General features: G+C 38.5%; 2 protein-coding genes across 3 annotated transcripts; one reads left to right on the top strand and one right to left on the bottom strand.

Moving 5' to 3' along the window:
• Positions 1-3225: 3225 nt before the first annotated feature.
• On the top strand, positions 3226-6043 carry LOC114242403 (uncharacterized). Its single transcript, XM_028173544.2, has 2 exons — positions 3226-3390; positions 3954-6043. Exons 1-2 carry the CDS (start codon positions 3252-3254, stop codon positions 4373-4375), a joined length of 561 nt encoding a protein of 186 aa, XP_028029345.2. The 5' UTR covers positions 3226-3251; the 3' UTR covers positions 4376-6043.
• Positions 6044-6280: 237 nt separating this feature from the next.
• On the bottom strand, positions 6281-22234 carry TOR1 (target of rapamycin). 2 transcript variants are annotated; one of them, XM_028173542.2, is made up of 11 exons: positions 21737-22234; positions 20823-21590; positions 18160-20729; positions 17906-18075; positions 17522-17807; positions 15672-17413; positions 15440-15599; positions 14215-14430; positions 12400-12771; positions 11582-11896; positions 6281-6954 (listed from the first exon to the last, which is right to left on the bottom strand). In XM_028173542.2, the coding sequence occupies exons 1-11, from the start codon at positions 21984-21986 to the stop codon at positions 6520-6522; spliced, it is 7284 nt and encodes a 2427-aa protein (XP_028029343.2). In that variant the 5' UTR covers positions 21987-22234; the 3' UTR covers positions 6281-6519. The 2 variants fall into 2 exon arrangements, with proteins under 2 accessions (XP_028029343.2, XP_028029344.2); XM_028173543.2 differs by lacking the exons at positions 6281-6954; positions 11582-11896 and having other exon boundaries at positions 12635-12771; positions 14270-14430.
• Positions 22235-22329: the final 95 nt, after the last annotated feature.

The raw sequence follows: 22329 nt of genomic DNA on the forward strand, positions 1-22329 counted from the left end.
GGTTAACCCATAACTGCTTCGCCGCAGATCTGTAGAATATTCGTAATCATCAGTAATTACGCTAATTATTTTTTTGTTTGCGGGCTCGTTTTTATGATATTATTAATTCATTGTGGAAATCATTCATGAAACTTGGGTATGGATTTGATACCTGCCTGTAGGATATGAATACCAGTATAGTCGCATCGATTGATGTCAGTATATCAGTCGTCTTATCCTTTAGGCCACGTCCGCTACGAAGCATCTCAAGAAGGAAGAAACATCATCTGGAGCATCACATCCTTAAGTCAACCCGCGCCGTCGTCAGGATATATGTTACATATTGATGACCGTGTTATGAGCTCACAATATTTGATGCCATTGCTACACTGCCCATTAGCGGACCTAAACAAAGCTTTTCTATTCTAAGTATCGATGAATAATACCTATTTGTAGTATATGTTACTAGAACGAAGGTGATACCAATCATCGATATGACATTTCTAATGATAAAATAAGATTTTGTAATGTAACAAGATTGCGTGGCGATAAGTGACATCACCGCGGAATAACTTCTCACAATCATTTTCCGGTTGTTTTATATCGCTGAGCGTCGCTATTACCTACATATTTTATTTAATAAAAAAAAAGGTTAATTCGTCCTTTTGTTTTGGTTTTAATTATCCTATGGGCTGCAGAGAGATCGTTGCTGAAAACATACATACAAGTGGCAGCACTAGTCATGTAGGTACATTGTACTCAAAATTGTAAACAAAAAAAACAATATTCTGTTAATGCTCTTTGCAACAATGTTATGCATCAACTGACGTATGTGGCTTACGAGCCCTAAGACTTGTACGGAACGAGTGATACCTATCTTAGAGTAGGTATAAGATACGTGTTGGTTCTAAATTTAGATCGTCGTGAAGGGCGACATTCCTCACGGGTACCACGGTGCTCCCACGGCTACCTTGCAGAAAGGTATGGTTTAATGACCTGGAGAGTTTATGCGCATGGGGGCTTCGTGAGTGAACACTACACTTCCATAGATCATGACGAAACGGATGTATGTTTTGAAGAGTGTTACCTTATCAGGAAGGGATAATTTACATCGCTTGGAGGTCATTGGGTAGAGTCGACCGAGTAGAAACGCGGCTCTATCGCGTATTAACTTAACGTGGAGACCGCATGTCATCCTTGTGTGCAGAGTGATGCATAGGTACGTGGCCTTTGAGGCCCACGCTATGGGCTGGTCAAATATTCTAATGGCGGGAATAAAGCACGGTAGGGCTTAATTCGTAATGAAATACTAGTTGCAGTGGTGTCGGGAGGGTAACCCCTTTTGAAGAGCACGGCTATGTGTTTAGTGGGTAACTAGCTTCCTCATCAGCGACATAAAGTATATCAAGGAGATCTCAAGGACTTGGTACGGCTCTCAAACAAGGCTATAGGCTATAGGATGAAAGATGAAATATGAAATATTTAAAGAAAGACTTAGTGATTTGGAAAAATCAGCTTTGGACACTTTGATAAAAGTTACTTTCTATAAGGTATCTAGAAAATCACTGATCGAATGGCTATTGAAGAGTTGTCGTGGAACTTAAATATTAAGTGGTGGTTAATGGTAATATTAAGTTATGGTCGTGAGATTTCACCACGGAACGTTACATGCTTGTCCAGCGGTATCATCGGCCCTTTTTTTTTCGAAGATGCGTGAGGAGCCGCGCTCACTGTCAATGGCAACGATATCGGACGATGATAACAAACTTTTTGTGGCCTAGATGATATGGATCTTAGAAGCATATGGTTTCGACAGGACGAAGTCACTTGCCATACAGCATGGGAAACATTAAATTTATTGGATGAGAAATTCGAAGTCTTCGTCACCTTGCGTGGTGGCGACATCAACTGACCACCGATCGTGAAAGTTAACACCGCTCGACTACTTTCTGTGGGGTTACGTGAAATCATTAGTCTATGCAGACAAACCATAGTCTATTGCCGCCCTGAAGGTGTGCTCTTCGTGAAATTGAGCACCATTTATAATAACATAATAACATCGAATAGGTACTCCATAAAATAAAATAAAAATGGTGGCATTATCACTTAAACATGTTCTTTATTATATTTATAAATTTGAGCACTCTTAATGAAAAACCCTTTACTTAGGAAGCTTTGAGCTGTAATATGTTGTTGAAAATACATTTTTTTATTTTTATATGTAGACTTCCGAGGGTTAACGCTGCGCTCTGGAGCTTACTCGCGGTTAGGGACTTGTTTCTACTCGGGTAGTAAACGGTTGTGTCGTCAGCGAATAAAGCTAGCTGAGTCGGCGGCAACTGGGGAATATCGTTAATAAATAAACTAAATCGGCTTTTTTTTATTGCCTAGATGTGTTAACGAGCTCACAGCCCACCTGGTGTTAAGTGGTTACTGGAACCCATAGACAACTAAAACGTAAATGCGCCACACTTCTTGAGATATAAGTTCTAAGGTCTCAATATAGTTACAACGGCTGCCCCACCCTTCAAACCGAAACGCATTACTGCTTCACGGCAGAAATAGGCGAGGCGGTGGTACCTCCGGTGGGTCCGCTTTTGCGACGTCGAAGAAATGGGCTCCCGTGTAGATCGATTTTAGTCGGTTAATCTGTTGTACGCACGAATGATTTGCACGGAATCCGAATTGTTTATCGATGAGAATGCCAGACTAATTGTTGTACCAAGGACGTAGTATCTTGTAAATATAAACTCGAAAAAATTATGAATTTGCTGATTTCTATCATCAGCTATTTTGTTTCAAAGCTGTTCAGCATTCCAGTTTGAAGTCTGAGCTCCGGTAACCATTTAATACCAAGTGAGGTGTGAGCTTACGATTACACGTTACACGTACCTACCCAACGATTGCATGTAGTGCAATGACGGTGCAAATAAAATTTAAAAAAACGTAAAATGGAACCAACAGTATAATACAGAATAACATAGTGTACATAAAATGAAATGTATTTGGCCATGAAACTTGGCCTCATTTCTTGTATTTTCAATTTGCATTGTATTGCAATTCTTATTATGCGTTCAATTTAGTTGTATTCAAGTTGGTCATGAATTTAATTATGCATCATGTTTAATCTATCAAGACAATGCAGAAACAGGATCCATTTTTTATCTCGATATATTCTCGTTTGACCAAACATGTCAATTTGCAAATATTGTTGCACGCCAATAGAAGACTGCATGTCGTCATAAGTCACAACGCAAAAGGGACGTTCAATCATGAAACAATATCTAATCAAAGATCGTTTAACTGTAATCAGTTGGTCGCTGACCGCACTGGGAACCGCGCGCACCAACACGACAGAGACAAACGCACGCACAATGGATAATTTTCAAATCGTGGACTTTAATTCTCTGGGTAAGTATTTTTTTAAGGTTCGATTAAGGCAGCCAAATGTTTTGTCACATTGAATTGGAATTTTATTAATTTATAATGCGTTTTTTATTCGCTTCCTTATGACTCGCGTAACTGCTATTTTAATGTTGAAAATGTAGGATGGACGTCTTAAAAAATCGTTTAGTACACAAATACTCAATAGAAGTCCGTAGCGTTGCGACAATATTGCGTTTCAATAACGTAACATTTAATTTGAACAACAACTAACGTGTTTATTCGCAATTGCTTCTTGATTGTCGCTGAATACATTGAATAATTTTAAAATCCTTGTTAAAATATTGCGAAATTTTGTTATTTCTTTGACTAAATTAGTGTATTTTTAGTTTTCATATCTTTTAAATAAAAACCCTCACACAGTAACAGTTCCTTTATCTTATGACTCCCATCACAACATATTTTTTAAATCCAAACACAATTAACCTTTTATTTGCTAATCTCACTCCTTATCATAATAATCTTCTGTAACATCGATGCATTTTTTTTTTTTCGATTATATTGAATTACATCAATGTTCACGTTCCCAGATGAGACTGTTCAGAATCTGTTGATGGAAGCTGTCAAAATTAGGAAACGGGCCTATTGTCCTTATTCCAATTTTTCTGTTGGTGCCGCTATACTTACCGAAGAAGATTCGAGAATGTATGCCGGATGCAACATTGAGAACTCCACTTTGACACCATCGATGTGCGCAGAGAGGTCGGCTGTTGCGAAGGCTGTATGTGACGGTTACACGAAATTTAAATGTGTGGCTATAGTAGCCCATCAAAGAGAATTCACTGCGCCCTGCGGGGTATGTCGGCAGACCCTCAACGAGTTCTGTAGTTCGGACGGTGACATCGAAATCTACTTGAGCAAGCCGACAATGGATACCGTTCTATGTACTAAACTATCACAACTTCTACCTCTTTCGTTCGTGAGTTTTAAAAAGGATAGTGTCATTACGTAAAAACGGAATTGAAAAAAAAAACAATGAAAGTGACAACGTTATTACGTAAGTGTAATTTTACGGCTTCAATTTAAGAGAAAAAGTAATTGAAAGAAATTGAGAGGTTTTAATAAACTTTATTGTATAATATTCTCACTTTGATAACACAACGCTTAGATTACTTAATAATAGGTGCAATGTGTGTGAATTGAATTTCTGATGAAACGTTGTTATTAAACAGACACTTGTTTCCATGAGAATCAAACACAAACTGTGTTGTGAAGATCCACCTTTTGCCGGGGACATCCCCGGCTAAGCGAGACTAAGAACCTTCTGGTGGTAATCTTTACACCAGTTTCAAATTTAAGAAATTAACAGTCTTGATTTGTTGTTTACTATAACAATGAAAATTGAAATAAAAATTTTTGGCAATTTTTCTAAAGACTTACTCGTAAAAGAATTGTACCTTTTCCAATGTTCTTGCCATGGTTAGTTTTGTATTCTACTTTAAATAATACTATATAATAAATAAATATTACTTGTAAAAGTAGAGATATTTCCATTGTTGGCAACTGTCATTACGTCTGTATGGTCATTATTTTTTATTTAGTGCTTAAACAAAAATTAAAAATTTTGCGAAATGTACCCAAATTCTTGTAAATTATTACGTTCACATCAGAATTCGGTTAATTTTTGCAATGAAACCATGTGTCTGAATTATGTGTTACGATGTTATCATGTGTAGATAGATATTAAATGTAAAAATTCGTTATGAGTTAATGGAAATGCAAAATGGCAGTCAACAATTATTATTACCATAATTATACCCGTATTGTTTATTATTCAACACAAAAATATATTGTTAGTTATCTTATTGGCAGTGATTATTGTTCATCTAAATATTATGTGTACTATCTACTATTAATTCCAGATAATACACGTATTCGCAGGGATATCAGTTTTGACTGAATGAAAACATATATTTATTTGTTACGAATTTTGTTCTCGAGATATTCGCACGACCTCTTTTGTCATAACGTGTGAGTTTTGGTTTATTCATACGTCGATTGGAAACCTTCAAAACCATAAATTAATTTTACATAGACAATTCGGTTATCTACGCTAACAAAATTGTAAAAAATGAGAGTGTGAGAATTAAACTCATATAAAATCTATTTGGTTTATAAATAATTAGCAAAAAGGTTTCAGTTTAATAAGGTACACATTTGACTGTTGCACAGAAATACAGATTGTTTATTCCAAGTTCAAAACGCATCCAAATTTTTAAAATTCAATATTTTGAATTGATAACTCCAAGTAGAATGACATTCACTTATGACGTCACGAGATAGTGAATAAATGTCATAGGGTTTTCGGTCAAACTAATCCGATCTTTTTTAAATTGAATTTTAAGCACATTCTTCTGAGATGTTTGATATTTTAACCAAATCTTTCGGCTAAATTTTTTAGCACAGTCAAATAAATACCTTATAGCGTTTCTCAGTACTAGAACATAATACCTAATGTAAGAAGAAACAAACTCATGTCAGACAGTCGCGTGAAATTAATTCTTACAGCGTCTATAAAAGTAACGACTTTTTAACAATTGCTATTTACATTATTAACAATTAAATAAGCTTCTTAATATCTATGTTATTTGTATAAACATTAAAAGTATACTTTTTACGACCTACCGTCCTTTTAATTTAATAACGAAACAAAACTGTTATAGTAATACTTATCGAAAATTTTATTACGACATTTATAAATACGAACTAATGTAATATAATATACTTAATGTACAAAGCATATGAATACTCAATATAACTAATGAAGGAACTTAAAACAAACAGAAATGTTAATAAAATTAAACTTTTGTTTGTGTTCATATTTCGGATATTAATAAATATATTGGATCGTAAATAAGAAAAACTCACTTGGACATAAACATTACGATACCTACTAATTTTTCTTTTAATTATCTGTTTTCGACAAGATTTTATGGTTTTAATATACTTTTACGTTCTTCTACCGTATATTATTATAATATATGATGTAACATCGTATATTATAATAAGATACTGTTACGTTCTCAGGTCGAGCGAAGTTGATTTTCGCTTAACATTTCTGTATATATATATATATATACCATTACAGTTGGTCCACTACCAGAATGGACACCAGCCGATATAGCACTGACAGAGGTTCTCATTGCTTGTCGCCTGCTTCACGAGCAGTTCCACTTGTTGGGGCACGCTCACTATAGATTCAACATTAGGAAAGTCCCTTCCGGTCAATTTGTCCCTAATCCTGTTCAAAATGGCGACCGCGCGTTTATTTAGATTAGCCTCCGGCGGGATCTCTGGTGATTCGTAAAGCAAATGATTTCGGCTTCTGTTCGGGAGGGTGTACGAATAGTCTATGTCTGAGGAGAACGAGGACTCCGTGATGGAGTGATGGTCGTTGTCTACAAGCCGCCAGTTCAGTAACGGATCGTAGACGAAGGCTTCGAGCACAGCCATTACGCTATCTCTGTGTTTGTGGAGCACGTGCATCACAGATTCGCAGGTGAAGCGGTACGTACCTTCGATGCCGGTTACCTGGATCAAATTTATTTATTTACTTTATTTATTAGGCACACAATACACATAAAAAGCTAAAAAAAGATACACAATAAATAACAACAAGTAAAAAATCTGGCTGTTAACATAAGCCATATGCGCACGACTAATCAAGATAAATGTGTTGAGTACACAATGTTCCTTACAAATATAGGATAAAATAATGATAACGAAAACTAATCTAAAAAAAAATCTAAAAAGAAGAAGACTTACTTAATCTACTATTAATATTTACATGGAGGATACCCTTGAACATGAAACGTTAAAATACTGATGTGAGGTAGAGATCTTTGACCTGAGACGGCAAACTGAATGCCGCCGCCCACTTTGAGAAATAAAGTCAATGTCTTCAATATACTTTCCAACATCTATCTGACGATTTAAACTGAAACACGTGACTGCTTCGCGTCAGAAATAGGCATGACGGTGGGACCAATACAACCGTGCGAGATTACAATACGTCCTACCACCAGTCATGCGTAAAATTGCTTTAGCGGGTTTGATTTTTATAACATTATTACTGGTGGTAGGATCTCTTGTGAGTCCGCGCGGGTAGGTACCAAAACCCTGCTTATTTCTGCCGTGAAACAGTAATACGTTTCGGTTTGAAGGGGGAGGGGGCAGTCGTTGTAACTACGAGTATACTGAGACCTTAGAATTCATATCTCAAGGTGGGTGGGGGCATTTACGTTATAGATGTCTATGGACTCCACTAACCACTTAACAGTAGGTGGGCCGTGAGCCAAAAGCCAACCAAAGCAATAAAAAAGACGTCGTTATTCATGCATCAAGGATGATGTCTTTCGCGAGCACGTGCTATGTACGTGTTTTCTAAAAACTGTGGGATTTGAACATGGGCATAGTCGCATCGCTTGACACGAGTAAACCGAACGCCTTAACTTTCGGACCACGACGTCTTCTCATATTTCTTTGTTTACATAATTTGTCCTGTCAGAATCAAGGTCATTTTGCGTGTCAGATCGACATTGAAATACATTTAACAACTACTATGTACCTACAACTATGAGGGCATTATTTTTCAAGAAGTTCAAATCTGATGACATAGCGTGATCAATTAATTTACAATTACATGTTGCGATGCGGACGAGTTTTCAAAGAGACCGTTAAATGATAAAGATTGACTTCAATAAAAATTTTAAAAGTCCATCGTGATTACTCATTCGATCAATTATTGGGGGCCGTTCACGTAAGAGCACTTAGCGTAGTTATTCTATATCATTATTTAACTTAATTTCCATTAATATAGCAAGTATTATTTGATCGTGACCATTTGAAAAAAGTTTCACTCAAAAATCTCAAACCATGAAGGTTCTATGTCAGTTCGAAGTTCCTATTACAATAGAACGGCAATTTCATACTTTAATCCCTATTATTAAGATTATGAGAAAAGATAATAGTACTGCCAGTATTTACGAAATTATCTCCAATAATTTTTTATATTAACAATAATTTAATTTATTTAGATTTGTAGTTCAGAAACAACAAAGATACATATTGCCGGATAAAGATTGCTTCTGTATCCTACCTATAAACTACGAGCCGATCTGGAGACCTGTCGTTACGTAGAATCGCGAACCAGGGAACGCACTATGGTATTTATTATAGCAGATATACTCGGCATTGTCCAGGTTATGTTATTTACCACGATAAAACTTTTCCTATATCTTTTTTTATTGGCTTTATATGGTAGGCAGACGTCCATACGACCGACCTGACTTTGGTTAACGTCATGAAAGTCAGTAGTGCCAGAGACTGAGCTAACTCATAACATATGAATATTAAAAAAAAACAAGTTATAAATTATCTATAAATACTATAAGCATTATATTTTTTTCTGTAAATTAATAACAAACATATTATGTAAATTTTCATATTTATCAAACATTATGTATCGATTTTCTTAGCTGTTCAACTGTTGTATTTGATTGCGTATGAAAACTGTTTCATGGTCGCGGGTAAACATTAGTTTAATTGCTAGACTGTGTTGTTGCTACCAACTTGTGATATAATAAATGTATTATTAATAATTACTGATTACGAACAGATGACGAAACCCGTATTGTGACGGTTCGACTTTGGATTTAGTACTTTAAACACCCTTCTTCTTCACAATCGTTTCACTCTTGACAGAGTGGTCGTGATCGTCATGTAGAGTTTGGGAAACGTGATTACGGATCCTCCCGATCCTTTAACGGTGCTTTTAGGTAGCTCGAATCACCGGTCACCGTCCTTGTCGAACTAGTAAATTAACCTATATACTACTATACTACTAACTACTACTATACTATACTACTATACTATACTATACTACTATACTATACTACTAACCTACTGAGTTTTTCGCCGGAACTTCTCAATGGATCGCGTTTCCGATCCGGTGGTAGATTCTGCGAAACACTGCTCTTACTAGGGCCAGTGTTAGCAACACTCTGAGGAATTGTTCGAGATGATACCAACGTCTCGTTTTTACCATCGCATCGCCCGCCACCGGAGTAGAGTTCATCCATACTACCTGGAGCCACTGCGGTCATCCACAGTGCGTTTCCAGAGATCTTTTTTGCCACGTACCATCCGGCTATGGAATGAGCTCCCCTCCACGGTGTTTCCCGAGCGCTATGACATGTCCTTCTTCAAACGAGGCTTGTGGAGAGTATTAAGCGGTAGGCAGCGGCTTGGCTCTGCCCCTGGCATTGCTGAAGTCCATGGGCGACGGTAACCACTCACCATCAGGTGGGCCGTATGCTCGTCTGCCTACAACGGCAATAAAAAAAAAAAACTTCCGATTTGAGCCCCGAGAGCTCACCTACTCGCCAGAGTAACGCTGAAATAGCCTCTTAAGGCTCTTAAAGCATAGGTAGGAAAAAAAGTGTTTGGATACTTTAGATTGACGCGTTTCACGATGTCCCGCCATCATTCTAAATACCTGTATATCGAGGGGCTAAAAGCTATTTGGTTTAAGCGACATTTTTGCAACCTTACAGGTGAGCCATTTAAAGTGTACATTTTTTAAAAAATATCGTGACAAATAAAAAAATTCTTCCGCTATTTGAATAGGGATAAACATAATTGAAGTTCAATTAAAAACGTTGAATTGTTGATAATAATAACAAATAAAACGGACCATTAATTACAAATATAAATGCCGCGTATTATGCGAAATATCGCTTAAACCAAAAGCGCCTTTCACCCCTCGATATTGATATGTCTAAATAGACTAAACAGACATGAGGAACTCAAGTCTGTACTTTTCGAAATAAATACAAGTAGGTTACGACTCAAAAAAAAACAAATTATCATGAAAATTAATTTATAAGCAAAGCTTTTTTCTTTAAGTGTCTTGAGAAACGTGAAGTCGATTATTTATTATTTAAGTTGGTCGAGACATTTAACGAGTCGCGGTACGAGTGATTCAGTCTTTAATCGAAGCGCTGTCTGCGTGCCTTTCACAAAAACATTAATGCAATAATATACACCTATATACATATAACGCACGGAGAGCCTTTTCGTTTAACGTTTTCGCAAACACAATTCGCTTGATTGACGAACCAATTTAAACTGGTATCGTAATATCAAATCCGTAGTTTGCGACCCGTAATTAATCTGTTGGTTATCATTCAAGATTGCGAATTAATGAGATCGAAATGTAGGTTAAATTTTAATATGATTGTTTTCGTTTTAAACACAACTCGGTGTATATAACACTGAATTGAGAATATAGATATTTTGCTTAATATTAAGCCATTGCGTAGATTTTATCGTCTTTGAGCGCGGCGACCGAATCAAGAAATTCCATAACGAAAATAAAACCTAACACCCCCAACTCCGCTTACCATGTAGCTCGCGTTCAACACATTCACACGTTGCGCTTGTGTAGTGTTTGTGAATAAGCGCGCGGCGTGACGTCGCACTGCATGCGTATCATAAAAAGTCTGCCCATCTCTCTGTCGCGCGGTCTAGCTTATGAGTGTGAAGGTGACAGTTAATATTTTGCTTTTGTTAATGTTTATAAATATAACGTGGTCTTGTTTCATGATTGTTTTAATATTAAATTATTATTGTTCAATTATAATTGCATAAATTGATAAAAAATGCTATGCTTTACCGCGGCAGTCCCCGAGTGCCACACACGTTTTTTTTTTTACTTTTAGGTTCGCACGGATTAGCACTAACGTCTTTCTTAATCATGCTGTCACGCGCTTGGAAAGCTATTGTTCATTCACTAATTTCTCAATATGAGCATTTGAGTCGTCTATTATCAAAGGTGGCAATCTGTGCATTTGGACAAAAAAATGTTATTGCTATGTCAATACAGATTGATTTGAATATAATCGTCTCCTTCAAAGAATACGGTTCAAAACCTGCATTAAATAAAGGTTAATAGTTAACCTGTTATTTATCTAAGATGTCGTTCCGAAGAGTTTTGTGACTGCCAATGGAACACAAAGTCAATAATTCGTTTTTCTGATTTACCAATATTGTTCAAAAGTCAGATTGCCGGCTTTGATAATAGACGACTCATTTAACCTAAGAGCTCTAGTACTGAGCGAGTCAACTTACACCAACCAAATAATATAACTTCACTCACCTCCATAGCATTGATGAGCATCCTGGTCAGCCTGAAGGGTATCTTTTCGGGAAACTTCTCCCTCGTCTGCGTGACTTCGAAACAGTCGCCGAAGTCAATGTGCAGGACCTTGCCGGTGACTTTGTGCAGCATGATGTTGGACGGGTGCCTGTCTCCGAGGCCGAGGATGTAGCCCACCATGCTCATGACGGCGAGCGAGCGCGTGTAGTTGGTGCGCCGCTCGAACCACACTTCCGACGACGGACTCTTCAGCCACAGCAGCCGCGCCAGGTCGTTGCCCGGCGTCTGTGAAAGCGCGTATTCGAAAACCTCCACCTAAAACATTGTTTTTACGTTAGAATAATCACTATACCGTAGATTGGGAGAATCGGGACCCTTTTGTAAATCCAACACAAATTTTCAATGGTTTTTCTTAGGTTAATACCAATGAAATTGAGATTAAAATAGTTCCGGAGCCTTAAATTTTTATATATTTTTTTGTTATTGCCCTTGTAGGCAGACGAGCATACGGCCCATCTGATGGTGAGTGGTTACCGTCGACCATGGATTTCAGTAATGCCAGGGGCAGAGCCAAGCCGCTGCCTACCGTTAAGTATTTTCCACAAGCCTCGTTTGAAGAAGGATATGTCATAGCGCTCGGGAAACACCGTGTAGGGGAACTCATTCCAAAGCCGGATGGTACGTGGCAAAAAAGATCTCTGGAAAGGCACTGTGGATGAACGCGGTGGCTCCAGGTAGTACGGATGAACTCTACTCCGGTGGCGGGCGGTTCGATGGTATCGTTTCGAACAATTCCTCAGAGCACTCCCGAACCTCACCTTATGCTTCAGCATCAACTTCTGGTAATCCGAGGCCATCCTCAACATGATCTGTTGTTCCGTGTTCAGCGCCGTTTTGTTCGTCTTCTTATCCCGAAATTCGCTGATTAGATTGTAGAGGGTGTCGCAGTGCGGTACCCAGCCGATGAGTCCGGAGTTGGGGGAGAGCGGTATGACCGCGTATCTCTGTATGGCGAGGTCGTGTCGGTACGTGTCGGCGTCGGCCCGCAGCAGAGCGTTGACCAATCCGAAGAGCTGCATCACGCGCTCGTCCTGCCGCAGGTCCTCGTGGCCCTTCAGCAGGAACATGTACTGTTTGCCGTCAGAGCCCTGTATGGTCAGACGTCTCGGACGCTGCTTCGACTTGATTACCTGACACAAAAGAATAAGGTTCAAGCAAATTTTAATACGCTTTTATTAGCTTCAGACGTGTGTATGTTTGTAACGGAATCTTTGAACATGATTTTGATCCCCTTCAAAACGTCCGATTAACTCGAAATTTGGTACACTTAATAAAAAAATTGAAAAAATTGAAATTCAGCTAAAAAATGAAAAATAAATAAAAAAATTAAAAAAAAACTAACAAAATACGCTTTTATAGAAAATTCAACTAAAAAATAGAAAATAAATTTGAATAAAAAATAGTGTAGAAAAAAATGATTTTATTGTATTATAAAAAAGGGTATATTTAAAAACACATTTAGTTTGACTTTCGTAAGTTCGAGAACACGGAAACTACCAAGTATTTGAAACGTAGGAAATGTTTTTTTATTTATTGCTTAGATGGACGTGTGTGAGGCTTAACCGACGAAAGGAAGATCTTCCACCAAGCAGGTGGATATTGTTCGGTAGACCGACGGTCCAAATGTTGTTGTTCGGAACTTGTATATATTCAAGCTTCTTGTCGTAAGCGAGATTCAGGCATCGGTCAAATATCTTGCATTGTATGATGGCTACCCGCCACAGACGGATGGATGAGCTCTCAGCCCACCTGGCGTTAAGTGGTTACTGGAGCCCATAGACGTCTACAACGTAAATGCGCCACCCACCTTGAGATATACCTAAGTTCTAAGGTCTCAGTATAGTTACAACGGCTGCCCCACCCTTCAAACCGAAACGCATTACTGCTTCACGGCAGAAATAGGCAGGGTGGTGGTTGGTACCGAGTAGGTACTCGTGTGAGCTCGCGTGATATAACAATATAGAAGTAAGGTCAAATTATTACCTGTCATTGCTAATTGAATATTAATTTGTCAATCACAAAATTGTGCAATCGAATCTGAATATGAACAGAATTTAAAATGCTATAACGCCCTAATTAAGTTATCACAATTCAATAGAACGTCAAAGCTTAAAGCTCTTCTAAAATTACTATTTAGTTGATGGTTAACGATACATATTTTTACGCAAAATCTTAAACAAAAAATTTTTTAAATTCGAAATTCTTGCAAAGTAACTTAGAGAGAGAGAGAGAGAGAGAATACTCTTTATTGCACACCAAAACACAATTTACATTAAAAAAGCAGATACATTTGTACAATAGGCGGTCTTATCGCTAAAAGCGATCTCTTGCAGACAACCGTTTAATTTACAGAAATTCTGGAAAAGATAAAAATATAGCAGGTATGTTGCGGTGTACCATAGACAATATATACATACAATTAACAGATATATACCGTTTACATATAATATATACCAATATACATACTTAGACAATCTGAAATGAAAAACTAACTCACTTTTCGCCTGCGCTATAGTTTTTTAGGCGAGACGGCTATCAATGTTGATGATACTAATTCGCAACTAAATTCGTACCTGCAAATTGCTGTGTATGTACGAGATGTTAATTATTTTCTGATTAGGCACGTACGAGCCCGGGACGGCCAGCTCCAGGTCCTTGCACGAATGTAAGCGTTTGCTGACGTACTGCAGCTCCAGTGACGTCAGCGAACGGAACTGGGTTTGGATGCGCCGCACCACGTGGTAGTACAGATCCCACGCTTCGTTCAGGTACCTCTCTTCGTTGCTCTCCTGTATTCATAAAAATACTTAATATACCAACTGGATGTTGAAAAAAAGTGGCGGATGGAAAGCGATTGCATGCAGCAGAGATGCGAATGTTGTTTTTTTATGATTGAAGTATTACTGGTGGCCCGGAGGCCTTTCCAGTTTCACCAGGACAGGTGGACGACCAAAGGCTCAGCCAGGAGGGGTGGGATTCGCTAACAGCAGCCCGAGCGCCACCGAAGGAGACCTAACAACTCAACAGCAACTGCTTCGCGAATGGAATCTACTACCGGATCGGAATTGCGACCCGTTGAGAAGATACGGCGAAAAACTCATCGGGCTGATGCATGGGTTAGGTTGCACGTCGACCTCTTTGTCGAGTTCGGCGAGTATGGTTACCGGGGTTCCTCAGCCTGCTAGAGCTGCCTGTTAGAGCTGAAGATATCTAATGCAAGAGTTGTTGGATCTGATGGACCCGTAAGGACGTGTCTAGGGCAGCGACGGTGACTTGCTCCTGCGTGATCAGGGTTCGGGGAGCGAGGGATGTGTAGAGTAACGAGAATGGATAAAATACAGAATGAATATATTAGAGGAATTCTGAAAGTGGCCCCAGTGACAGAGAAGTTGAGAAGTGCGCGTTTGGGATGAGTATGGACATGTGATGAGAGAGTGTTAACTATGAATGTGGAAGGATATAGAGGAAGAGGTAGACCTAAGAAGAAATGGATGATCCATTTCTTCTCACACATATGTGTAAGAGGGGAGTGAGCGAAGAAATGGTATAATATGAAAGAAGAGTATGGAAATAGAAAACATGTTACGCCGACCCCAGGTGACTGGGAGAATGGTAGACGAATGATGATGATGATATCAACTTGAATCTTTCAAGTACTTTTCATCATTAAAGGATTACTGGTGGCCCGATGCCTTTCCAGTTACACCAGAGAGAGAGGTAGCAAAGATATTGGGTAAATAATACATTATAATGTTTAAGCCAGGGTTATGAGACCTTATGCTTGTAACAAGTAGTTACCTTGTATAATTCGCACCAGCGCCGCGCCTCCTGTAGATCGCGCCCATACATCTGCAGGAATGAGACTTCCTTCAACGTCTCCGGAGGGGTATCCAGCATTGCGTGCATTTTGTCCAAAGTTTTAAACATTCTCTTATAATCTTTCTCGCTGAAACAAAACCTGAAATCGTCGCCGGAGATTAGTTGTTCATAATTTGGTATATTTATCTAAAATTATCTGTACCCAACAAACCTTGACGCTTCATCGAGTGCTATGTAAACTTGATCGTGCCACAGTATTGCCACTTTGATCAACTCTTCCGAAATAATAGCGGCTTCGTTCACCAGATTCTGTGCATGAATGCACATAGTTTTCAATACGTAGTTGGCGGCGTTTTTCCTGGTCACGAACGATGACTTCGTCGCGACCGTCAATGGATAAACCAGGGCTTGAGGGTGAGATTTTCCGATATCAATCAAAAGGATGTGAACCAGTTTAGCTACGAGACTTCGCGGCGAATCGATCCTGGCTATCAGCTGTGGTATGACCTGTAGCCATATCTTGATGTCGATCTGTCGTATCCCTTCGAATATTGCATCGTAAATGGCCGGGTGATGGCCGTGGTCGAACCACAGAGTCAACAGTCTCAACGTGTCTTGCAAAGCGTTGCCGTTCGACAAACTTATCGACTTGAAGAAACCTTCGATAGCGGGTATCGTGTACGCGTTTATGAAGTCGGTTCTCGCGACTTTTTTCTCGCCAGTACCGCCCGTTACACTGCTCTCCGACGTGTTGTCTTGTTGCTTGTAAAACAGAACCGTTTCGAAGTTCATACACGCCCACGCGTGACACGCTTTGTACCATTCCGGGGCGAGAATCGTTGCGGTCGCGTAGTTCCTTAAGATTTCCGGGATAGATAGTTCATTGATTTCGTGTATTGCTTCGCACCACGAGCCCAATTTCAAGTGACAGCGCGCTAAGAGACGACAGTGTTCTTCGTTTTCCGGTTCGGTGCTATCCACGAATCTTTGCAGGACGTCGTGAGCGTAACGTTTGTTGCCGACATCCCACAAGTTCTTGCTGTAAGCCAGAACGATTCGCGGGTCCTGCACGTGTAACATGACGTCGGGGTTCGAGATCGGATCGCTGCCCAACACCGAAATAACTATCTTATGCGCTTGATTAATTGCGCCCGTTTTCCTGCATAGCGACGCAAATTTCAACCACGTCTGAAAATCTTCTCTCGGCGACATGACTAGACTCCGCACTTGTAATATCTTCCTCCAATCCTCGACCAGTCTCTGCCCGCCTTGGAGCCGTGTCCACCAAGTCTTTCGGATTGTGCTTCGTCTTTCTTCTATTAATTTATAAGTGATAATTTCTTCTAATTCGGTTAGCAGTTGGGCGTTGACTAGTGTTCCATAAGCCCTTTGATAACTTTCTCCAACCACTGCTGTCAGCTCGACATCTATGAGACTTCTGGCAAGATCGATGTAATGTCTCGATTCGGCCCACTGTCCGTCCTGTATGTTTATGATGGCCCTGTAAAAAGCTCCGTCTTGGGTACTTTCTGGAATCAGTTCCACGTATTTCTTCATCGAGTACCATTCTTGAAGACCCCAAGATGCCGCTGCGGCCATTTTCGCAGATTTATTACGAAACTCCTCGTCCATGTTGTCCCATTGATCGTGGGTCATACTGTACAATCTTTTCCATTCGCCCATAGCTTCCAGACACCGCATCGTTCCCAACTTTGAAGCCTCGTCGTTGGGCTGAGATTCTAATGCAATAGTATACAGTTCTAGAGCTTGGTCCCAATTGTTAAGTTTTTCGTACCAGTGAACGTGGTTATTTATAGCATTCTCTCCGTTTTTGTTTTCACTAACTGCTTTTTCTAGTAAGCCGTTAGTAGCTTCTTTACGTTGTAACTTATTGTTTATATGAATTAAAGCTTCAATTACCTTCGTACAGGGATTTTTCTTATACTCTTCCTCCTAAAATGTGAATATAAATTTAGAAAAAAAAAACACTAAGACATTTAACGAATTACATTTACGAACATTTAAAGAATTAACTATGAACAACAATTAAGATTCATTAACCTTATAATAAAGAGCTTTAGCGTAAGCCCTACAGCTTATAGCTGTGTCTCCGAGTAACTTTATGGAAATCGGTAACAATGATTTTTCACAATGCTCCATAAACTCGGCCAGGTTGAGGACCGCTAACGCTAATTCCGGCAGATCGGGCACGGTGAGTGCTCTCTCCAAGGCCGCCACCAAGTCCTTGCGGGAGGACTCGTCTAGCTCCGTCCAGCACGACATGAACGCCGCATTGAACAGATCGCTCGCAAGTTGAGGGTTGTTGTGTGCTAAAGTAGAACAGGCTCTGTAAGTAATTTACCAAAATTACCAATTTTTTTTAAACAACTCTTGATTTATGCTTTAAAATTAAGGAACTGATAAATAAATATCACAATTGCTCGCCTGATAGCAGGACTGTTGGACTCGGTCAGGAAACCGACACTGAGCAGACGCAACCACTCCATCCAGTCTTCTTTGGACACAATGTTATGCACAGACCAGCATTTACGTAAATTGTGTACATTTAACGTAACTTTCTGTATAGGCTGCATTTCCGTTGTGCACCTTACCATCTAAAAAATAGGGGATCATGTTATTATTTAAACACCCAGTTTAATTGTGACAACAAGTTGCTAATAGATGTTGCCTACACTCACTTCGTTCTTTTGATTACGAAGTCTTGACCGCGTTTCGTCCAAATAATCATCATCTGATGCAAGCGTAGATATTAGCTGTAACCGCGTTACCAACACGATATAGTTAGGACATTGTATTTTATGTTTCGATAATATCCTTTCCATAGACGGTATGTAATCTATGTATTCGCGGCCCATTTGGACTATCAAAGCGGAGAGAGTGTTCATTGCAGTTTGCCTCAATGAAGCGTTGTTATCCAAAACTTTGACGAGGGCTTGAATGATTGTCGCCGAATACTGTTTGACGCACAAGTGCATGGAGAGATGCTCGATGGTCTCCATCGCAAGCTTCGAAATTGCGAACGGAATGTTCCTCCCGTCGAACAGAGCAGTTATCGCTGGCACCACCGACAAGAGCACGTCATCCAAATTATTCTCAAACTTTTGTATTGTTATTAACAGTTTCTCTGTCAAAAATCTATCCTTGCTTGTGTCGTGTTTCAATATCCTAAGAATGTTCGGTAGTATTTTACGTAAGTAAATTTTAAATTCTGTACCGATCGCGACCGTTATGTGTTCGACCAACATTATTAGGGTAGCTTGGAGGTGGCTGTTGGGAGTCCAGTACTCCCTTATCATGTCAAAAATGTCTTCCAGATAGTTTCGAATGTGGATTTTCACAACAGATATCAATTGCGCTAATTGCGTCAAAAGTATTTCACGAAAATTGCTGTTTTCCGTAGTCCGAATAACGTGTAGAAGCGTTGGCGTCACACGTGATATGTACGGGACGCATTTAATACCCAGTGATTGGAAGATAAAAGTTACAGAATGCACAACACTTGGGTGGTGGTGCGCTAACGTCGGATCGCGCAACATTATCATTAGAGAAGTCACTACGATGGCTGGATAAAATTCATCTAGTACTAATGGTGACATATTTACTAACATTTCACTGATATTAGATTCAAAACTATCGACTGACGGCTCTCTTATAGGTATTAAAGTAGACACAGTTTGGAAATCTATTAATCCTTGATTTACTTTATATTTATATGGATCTAATGCTCCTAACAATCCCAAAATCCGAACAGTTTCGCGTCGTTCTCGAAGTTGCTGTTCCGTTTTTAAGAAATTTAGCAAAAGATCCATTAGCTTGGGATATTCCATGTACGGAGCGACCACGTGCCCTGTTGCACTTACAACTTGACCAAAAGACCATAGAGCAACACTTCTTTTTTCGATTTGATTAGGATCTGCAAGTATTTCAATTTGAGTAGAAATCAATTCTGTTAACCATTTATTTAAAGCATGTCCACCACCATTAACCTCTGCCAAATCTCCGATGGCCTTTAGCACTGTAGATATCATAGTGGAATTACTGTCTTTTTCTTTCAGTTTCGGTATAAGCACATTTAGAATTGTATCAACAAATTGACGTGTAATTGTGGGAGCATGAGATATAATATTATTTATCATTCGCAAAGCTTTTTCTTTATTTCGTGGAGATTCTGAATGTTGCAAATCTATTAGAATTTGTACATACAGTTGACGCAATGTTGGTGTGGTATAGCTTGGGTTGAGATTGCTCAATCTTGCAAAAATGCACAGTGCTAGTTCTCCAACTTCAGAATTCGAGTCATTAATAGAAACAAAAAGACAATTTAGATGTTCTTCTACAGCAAGATATCTGTCAAATACTGGATTCATAAACACCTCAAGTACTCTGTAGCGTATTTCATGATCAAAATCTGATCGTCCAACAGACAAAATTTTACCTATGGATTCATCAATCATTAAATTTAAAGTTCGTGAATTTATCTGGGCGCATCTCTCCACAGCTTTCGTTAATAATCTTGCAGCTGTCTTTACTGCTTCTAGCCGAATGTCGTGATGATCACACAGCAGATAATGATCTGTACACCTTCTGATGAAGGACATCAAAGTGTTATTCCATTCAAAATCAAAAGAACCTAGAGTCCTCAAAGCCAATACTAATTTATTGGCATCATGAGGTTCTGCTAGCAAAGCAGTTGTGAAGACACCTTTGTGATTTTCGTTGGTAGAAACATAAGGTTTCTTTCTCAATATTAAAGATAGCATGTTCAATAATTTATCAGTTATATCTTTTTTCAAAGAAGGTAAATTATTGCTTAGTTCTTTAAAGCAAGTTGTTAATTGTGGACTTAAGCCTGTCAAACACATAGAATCTAGCAGCTCTCTAACTTCATTTGCTACATTCTCTTTCATGGCAAATCCTAGTAATGTAACACAATGAAATAATGGTGTTTCAGATCCGTTACGTTTTTTCTGTGTTTCTTTGATTGGCAGGGTCAATTTGATAATATCAATAATTCTTGAGAGATACTGTTGTACATCTGATTCCATAGCTACACAAACCAAGCCAAGTGTGGTGAAAGCCATGGCCTTTTCTTTTTCTCTACCACGTAAGAATGTTATCAAATGATTTATCGTTGACTTCAGATGTCTTCTAGCAAAAGTTTCTTTGTTGAAGGCAGCTAATCGAGGTATTAACAAAAGGAGCATCTGATGCACATTATGAGCTCTTGATATTTGCTGAGCCATTACATCTGTAAAAAATAATTGTTTAGTCTCAATAGATACAATGACACTATAATTAAATTTTCTAAATACAAATGAATTTATTTTTTGTCAATTCATACCAGCTGAGATTTTTTCACAATTATCTTCAATTAATTTCTTGCAAATACTGGATTCAAATATTAGAGGTTGATTTTTTTCATCTGAATAATGTGACAATGACCATGAACCCTGAATTTTAGGACTGAGAGAAGACATTTCATCATGAGAATCTAAATCAGGGTCTAGCTTTTGCATTAGAGAAGTGTATTTTTTCTCCCATGCTGCATTTGAGCACCTGAGTAATTCATTTAGAATTAATAGAGCTCCATGCACATGGTCATCCCTGTTCAATCCCCTTTCTCTAATAGCATGATCACCAAATGATGTCTCTGCTTCTTCATAACATTGAATATACCAATGAGCTTTGTTACTTTGCTCTGGCTGCTCTCTCTGAGAGGTTACTGCAAAAGCAGCCCTCAAAACTTTTGCTGCAGCTTCTCGTATTTGATCTTTAGGATCTCTAAGTGCTCTCATGATATGATTGAAGAATCCATTTATTTGCTGAAAAAAATATGATGGCATAGATATAGCCAGTTCTCTCAAAATTAAAACAGCCGACAATCGTTTGCCTTCATTTCTTTCTTCAGCTAGCCATTCGAAACACCTTTTTATTTCAGTCTCCACATATTCTCCTCTTTTAATTCCTAATGAGGAAGCTAATCGTCCCATAGTTTTAGCACCCAATTCTAAGAGATTTATGTCTGTAGATGGAAACACATTTCGTAGATAATTTGCATAACGTATTGTCCTTGTTTTGGTGGTCTCTGTATCACCTCCAATAAGACAAACTGAAAAGATATTTTATAACATTTTATTTATTTGAATCAGCACCACCTACTTCAAAATTTCTGTATTTGTTAATAGATTAATTATTTGGAACCATTAAAGACATGTGAATCATGGCCAATAGAAAAATATAACCTCTATCATGTACCTATAGTAAGAATTCCAGCTTTTTTTTCGTTGTTATCGTAACTAGTGGTCATATCATGTATCTGTTGGTTGAAATCATCTAAAATTTGGGTCAAGCTATCCTGAGACATTTCCCGCAGTTCTGTTTTGGCAAAATGTAGCAACTCTCGCACAGCTCGGTGTCTTGTTTCTGAATGTCGAGATTTTAGACCTGATATCAGCTCTAATACTTGATGATTCGTCATATTGTCGCCTTTGTCAGAAATTTTCATTTCAAGGAAAGCCAGATTTGTTTTTTAAAAGACTCAGAACAAACTATTACACTCGCAGTTTATCACCATCACTGCTATAAATTATTATGAATTCAAACCTCTATCAATGTTTCACTCAAATTACTATTAGTCATGATTTCGTTTGTATATTTGTCGATATAATTGCTAGTCAACGATTTTTACCCAAATTATTAAAAGATAAATGTAAACAAATGAAGTTAATAACATTCGGCCATTGACAGAGGATTGATAGATTATCTATGGTTCACAAATGTAGGTATTTAAAAAAAAACTTCTTGGTAGTTTTCCAATTTCCAGCACTAGAACGCATTATGCCGCTTAA

The sequence above is a fragment of the Bombyx mandarina genome, chromosome 03 (assembly GCF_030267445.1).
Source record: "Bombyx mandarina strain Sakado chromosome 03, ASM3026744v2".
In the NCBI taxonomy this organism is placed as follows: domain Eukaryota; kingdom Metazoa; phylum Arthropoda; class Insecta; order Lepidoptera; family Bombycidae; genus Bombyx; species Bombyx mandarina.

Coding starts and splice junctions, on each gene's coding strand:
- LOC114242403 (XM_028173544.2), top strand. CDS start 3,252: ATGAAACAATATCTAATCAAAGATCGTTTAACTGTAATCAGTTGGTCG. Junction 3,391..3,953: donor CGTGGACTTTAATTCTCTGG/GTAAGTATTTTT, acceptor TCACGTTCCCAG/ATGAGACTGTTCAGAATCTG.
- TOR1 (XM_028173542.2), bottom strand. CDS start 21,986: ATGAAAATTTCTGACAAAGGCGACAATATGACGAATCATCAAGTATTA. Junction 21,591..21,736: donor AGCTGGAATTCTTACTATAG/GTACATGATAGA, acceptor ATATCTTTTCAG/TTTGTCTTATTGGAGGTGAT. Junction 15,600..15,671: donor GCACTCGATGAAGCGTCAAG/GTTTGTTGGGTA, acceptor CGACGATTTCAG/GTTTTGTTTCAGCGAGAAAG.